Source organism: Oreochromis niloticus, linkage group LG12 (assembly GCF_001858045.2).
Source record: "Oreochromis niloticus isolate F11D_XX linkage group LG12, O_niloticus_UMD_NMBU, whole genome shotgun sequence".
NCBI lineage: Eukaryota > Metazoa > Chordata > Actinopteri > Cichliformes > Cichlidae > Oreochromis > Oreochromis niloticus.
Genome location: NC_031977.2, coordinates 36,184,006 through 36,189,734, shown reverse-complemented (window position 1 = coordinate 36,189,734; position 5,729 = coordinate 36,184,006). Strand labels below are relative to the sequence as shown.

Here is a 5,729-nt window from a genome sequence, read left to right as displayed (position 1 = left end):
TATATAATATTTTGACCCAGGTCGTGAAGTAACTGCCAAAGCCAAACTGAGACAGTTTATTATTTTACACTTTATCCAAAACCTAGCAACAGTTTACTCATGTTTAGCACTGGGTGGCTGTAGCTCAGGAGGTAGAGCAGGTCACCTACTTGTTGGAAGGTTAGTGGTTCAATTCCTCCAGTCTGCGTGTGAATGTGTGTGAATGTAGTTAGGAAGTACTCAGTTTAGATAAAGTGTGTGATTGGGTCAATGTTGTATAGAGCACTTTGATTAATCTGGGACAGTAGAAACGTGCTGAATAAGTCCATTCAGTGTCTGACAGAGTTTAACATGTTACTTTTGCACTATCATGTTCTGACACATGTTGTTATTACATGGCTTAATTAAGGTACACATTAGGCTGACATCTGGGGCCAGAGCTGAAACTGTTCTGGGCCAGCAGTGCTTCTGCACCTGGCCTTGTGCTGGCCCGTGTGTGTATTACCTCTGGCAAACCTGATCTGGGCAACCAAAAGGCTGTCATTCTTTGCGGTATGTGGGCCAAGTGTAAGCACATTGTGTGGTCCAGATCGGGGCCATACCAATTTTGCTATATGGGGAGATCGTGGGTTTAAATCCATCATCTTTCTGTGTGGAGTTTCCCCACACTTGTTTGGGTTTTCCCTGCGTAAATCGTCTCCCACTGTTTAAAGCCTACATACCAATTAACCTAACATGGGTTAGACCTAAAAATTCTCTTTTTGCTCTTTTTCTTTATATGTTTAATAAGACTTTTGTTGTTTGCCTTTGATGTTACAAACAAAACATCACTATAACTGGGTCTCAATAATGCAAATGATGAAATATACTGCAGTAACTAGAATTAAAATACCTACACTAACTAACTAAATACTCACTTCTTATCTTTTTTTTCAGGCACCTGACCTCATCCTCCAGTGTGGTGATCTTATCCATATAAGCATGTGCAAAGGTACTTATTGTGTAGCTGTGTGGTTTGTCCCACATCTTCTCCACAGTCTCCAACAGCTGTGGGACCTGATGTGTGTCTTTAAGAACAATATATCTTCCCTTAAATCTTTCACAGAGTTCCTGAAGGTTCTTATTTTTCTTTACAAAGTTAACAACAGCTGGAGCTGTAGGATCTGAGTCCACAGTGAACAGAATCATGGTGAAGTCATTGACTCGAGAGCTGAATGTGTTCTGGATGGTCTTTAACTCTCCCTTGTCTTCATCAGTGAGGGGAGCCACAGGTAGGACCAGGATGAAGGCATGGACACCCTCAGGATCACAGAGGGAGATACACCTGAGTGATTCCTCCATCACTGCCTCCTGAGGTTTTTCGTACAAGGCAGGCAGCTCCACCAGGGAAACCCAACGTCCACACACCTCTCCCTGATGTTTAACACACTCTGATGAGTTGGAGACTGAATGAAGCTCAGTCTGACCTAAAATGGCCTTGGCTGCTGAAGTCTTTTCTGCTCTTCTCCTCCCACACAGAACCAGGTTTAAAGATGGTCTCTTGCTGTCAGACTTTGGGCTCACGGTCTCTTCAGTGAATGTGAGGAAGTTTCCTTTGTTTTCATATGTGATGTTTTCGATCTTCCTCATTAACAGATCGTGTTTATTTTCAGGCATTAGATACATCCTTTGTCCACAGTCTGTAAGGAGTCTCTGAACATATCGATTATGGTCATTCATCTCATGAGTCAGCACCACCATCGAGTGTTTAAAGGCATCTTGACCAAACAAACTCAGGATGATCTTCAGGGTTTTTAAGTATCCTTCATTAAACTGAGTCGGTTTCACTAACAGCAGCAGAACATTTGGTCCAGGGACACAAAGACTCACACAGGTTTGGATTTCTTCTCTTACTTTTTTCCAAGGCAGGCTGAAGATATCTGGAGTCTGAACCACTGTGATCTCCTCACTGGTTGAAACTTCAGAATGCCTGATTATGTTGAATCTTCTAAATTGTGATGGTTTTCTTTCAGTGATGAAGTTGCTTAGTGCTTTCTTCTTTTCCTCGCTGTTTCCAAATAACACAATCCTGGCTTTTGATGCTATAAAAAATTAACACAGAACATTAGTTATAAAACCAAAGTGATGATAGTCACTGTATTCAGTTAATATAATCTATACAAGGGGTCGGCAAACTTTCTGATGAGGGATGCCAACTAAAATTTCCTGAGAAGTCAATGTGCCAAATGATTGCATTAGAATAAATTTAATAACGCTCTGTATGAACAGTTACACACTATATCCCGTATTTAAAAGGAATAGAAAAAACTTATAAAAGAGTTACATAAGGGATAAGGAACATAAGGAACATTATAGAATTATATTTGTTCGCAGATGTTGGCAGCTATCAGCGAATAGTTATCAGCTATTTTGAAACAAATAAAGAGACTTTTTGTCCATAACAGCAAATGAACTGTACAACAGAAAATGCAAATGCTATTTATGGTCTCCTCACAACAATGATAAGAAAAATAAACTGGGCCAATATGGCATGTTTGTTAATACAGGGATACACATGTTAATGTGATCTCTGGTCTCCCACTCAGAGACACAGGTCTCCGAGTGTCCAGCATTCAGACGGCTACCTGAGGACACTCATGTGAGAGAAAATCTGCTCACACAGATATGTAGAGCCAAATACTGTTAATAAGGCCTCTGCAATGTTCTGAAGACAGTTAAACCTGTCAGGTAGTGATGTCCAGCAGGTGAAAATGCAGCTCCATGAACACGCACAGCTGTGGATTCCAGCTGCGTCTGTAGTTCTGAAAACTTTGACCCCACAGAGTCGAGCTTTTCAGATCAGTCAGCTGCATTTCGATGTCCTCTGTGTCCTGTCAGTTAATGCAAGACAAATCCAGCTGCTCATTAAAGCTTTCTGGTTTGACCAGAAAAGAAAACATTGGTCCATAAACCTGAAAGTCCCAGAAATGCATTGTGAATTCTGTCTCGAATCTACGGATGTATCCGTGTGTTTTCGTGGTGCTGATGCTGTACTGAGTGGACAGCTCCTGAAGATTTTGAAGTGTCGGAATGTAGAAATGTGTCCCTCTCACCGGTGAGCTAAATTATTTTTAGCCAATTACAAGTTGAATCTGGTAGTTGGGGTTGTTAGCTAAGATACCGTCCTTAAGAAGCGGCACAACTAATGTGTCTATGCGAGCTAGTTTGTGATGTGCATCGCTGGCCCGGCCATTTATCAGTCAGCATCAGTTAATGCTTCACGTGCCAGCTGTGGCACGCGTGCCAGGGGTTGCTGACCCCTGATCTATAGCAATGGGAGGTCTCCATCTTTTCAAAGATCTTTTGGCTCAGCTCCCTTAGAAGAGCCAGCTCTCACATTTGAACCTTCAATTTTAGCCCAATTTAGTTGTTATGAATGGTTTGTGTCTGAAACCAACTCAGTGTTTTCATAAAACACCTTATTTTTATGCATTTACCACTACTAGGAAGAACACAGGCTTGCTTCTTAAAGCTTAAAATATTTTGTCCTCCAATATGGAAAATTTCTGAAAATAAAAATGGCTATCATTTTTAGTCAGATCCTGCTCTTTTCCCATGTTCACTCCCATCAATCTGGCATTTAAATCTTCTCTGTGTTTCTCGTCTGTACCACTACGTTCACTGTATTCAGAATGTTTGTCTAGTCTGGTCAAAATGAAGTCATGCCACTGCCTGCACATATTTTCAGTACGGCTGAGGTGGAACAACTGAAAACTTGTGTTTCCCTGATTCAACCTGTGTTTGGTGTTCGCTACAAAACTCATAAAGCCTTCACAGGGACGCTGTCAGGGATTTGCATCAAAATGAAACAAAACTAATGATAGGAATCAAACACATTTATAAGTACCTAGTGAAGTAAACATGAGTTTATTAGATTAATCATTGGTGTAGAGGACTAATTGACTAACTAAACTAATTGTTTTCTTGGTCCTCTGTGAGTCAGAAGTCCTCAGAATAACAAAAAATGTTACAAGATTATGCAACAGTTGACTTTTAGCAAATTCATTGTGCTATACCATATATGATGAACCAGCTAAACAACACACACGCACGCACGCACGCACGCACGCACGCACGCACACACACACACACACACACACACACACACACACACACACCTGTTGCATTCATGCCCACTAGTTTCAATATATATAGCGAAACTATGATACCATGAAAGCTGGTATATAACAGCAACAGATTTCCTCATTTAAGGTTTCTGCACAGTCTCTGTATGCTGTTACTCCTCTTGTAAGATAAAGTAAAGCTTTATGCTGCTGCTCAGTCTCTCTTTGTCTTTTGGTTTTTCTCTAACACACTGTCATCACTGCCATTATCCTTGAACAATACTTACCACTAACTGTGGGATGCGCCATGATGGAAGAAACTAGTGTGAACTTTTCTCCCTTCAGAACAAACCTCAGCTTGGACACTGAAATGAAAACATAAAATCACAACATTGATTAGTCTACAAACATCCAGTTTGTAGACATCCAAGGTGTCTCAAATTAAACTTCTATTGTCATGATCCTGGGTCCTTTTGACCCAGCGTTTTGTGTTTTCTATTAGTGTCATTTTGGTTCTGTTCTTCCTCCTGTTTAGTGTTATTCCGTTCTGCCGTCTACTCCTGTGTTAAGTCTGCGTTTCCTAGTCTGTGTCTTTGTGTGTATGTGTTTCCTGTTTTATTGTGAAGGTCTGCGTCTGATGTGAGTGTTTTTAGTTTGCCTCCCTTGTCTCGTCATGTTAATCTCTCCCAGCTGTGTCCCCCACCTGTGTGTAATCTCCCTGTGTTCTCTGAGTGTATTTTAGTCGTGTCTTTTGTCTTAGTGATTGCTGGTTCGTCTGTGTTGTTTCCCCTCGATGTCCCTGCGTCTCTCCGTGTGTGTTTCCTCGGACCTCCCCGCATCTGCGTTCTGGTTTGTTTTGTTAGTATGACCCAGTTTAGGTTTTAGTTTCTTTTTCCCAGTACCTTTGTTGTTCGTTGTCCTTCCTTCAATAAATACTCACCTGCACCTGAGCTGCTGTTTTGGTCCTAAAATAATTCCACACGGCTTGCACCCGCGAACCGTGACATCTATAGTCTTTCCCCTTAGGTTGATAAAACTCCAGGCTTTGTGGAACTGTGATTAGAACTTGATATTTCTGTTTTTTCAAAGAACAGGGTCTTCTAGAGTGTTTAATGCTGTAAAACTATCGTCAACCTCACTTGACACAATTTTTAAATAATGTGGTGGATTTATGGGCTGTGTCTATGGAGTTAAATCAGGGCCATAATGTTTGTGTAGTTAATAGAAAAATTTGAAATCGAAAATATGTAAACTGAAAGCAAAAGTCACATTTTTAGAGTGAACTTTGAAAAAGAAAGAGTTGGATTTAAAATAAAATCAAACGTTTTGAATATTTGTATTAACTGAAAACCCAATGGTTCTTTTATCTATAATTTCTCTGAGTAAACTTTATTTAAAAATTTTCAGTAATCTTTTTTTTCATTATTATCATTTTTAAGAAATCTATTCAGTCTCAGATTACATTTTTTCAGATTCAGATCTTTTAAATTAATGTACAAAAAAAATTCTTCAGGTTCGGATTTTTTTCTCAGCTTCATTTTTTTTTTTTCACTTTCAGATCTCTATTTTTCAGTTACAGACTTTTGGGCCTGTTTTGGCCTGGTGGGCGTGGCTACACAGCGAGGGGCGGGGAATCATGAGTGACAG

General features: G+C 40.2%; 1 protein-coding gene across 1 annotated transcript; it reads right to left on the bottom strand.

Moving 5' to 3' along the window:
* Nucleotides 1-876: 876 nt before the first annotated feature.
* LOC109204427 (GTPase IMAP family member 8-like) lies at nucleotides 877-4,441 on the bottom strand. Its single transcript, XM_019365284.1, has 2 exons — nucleotides 4,370-4,441; nucleotides 877-2,060 (listed from the first exon to the last, which is right to left on the bottom strand). The coding sequence occupies exons 1-2, from the start codon at nucleotides 4,389-4,391 to the stop codon at nucleotides 877-879; spliced, it is 1,206 nt and encodes a 401-aa protein (XP_019220829.1). The 5' UTR covers nucleotides 4,392-4,441.
* Nucleotides 4,442-5,729: the final 1,288 nt, after the last annotated feature.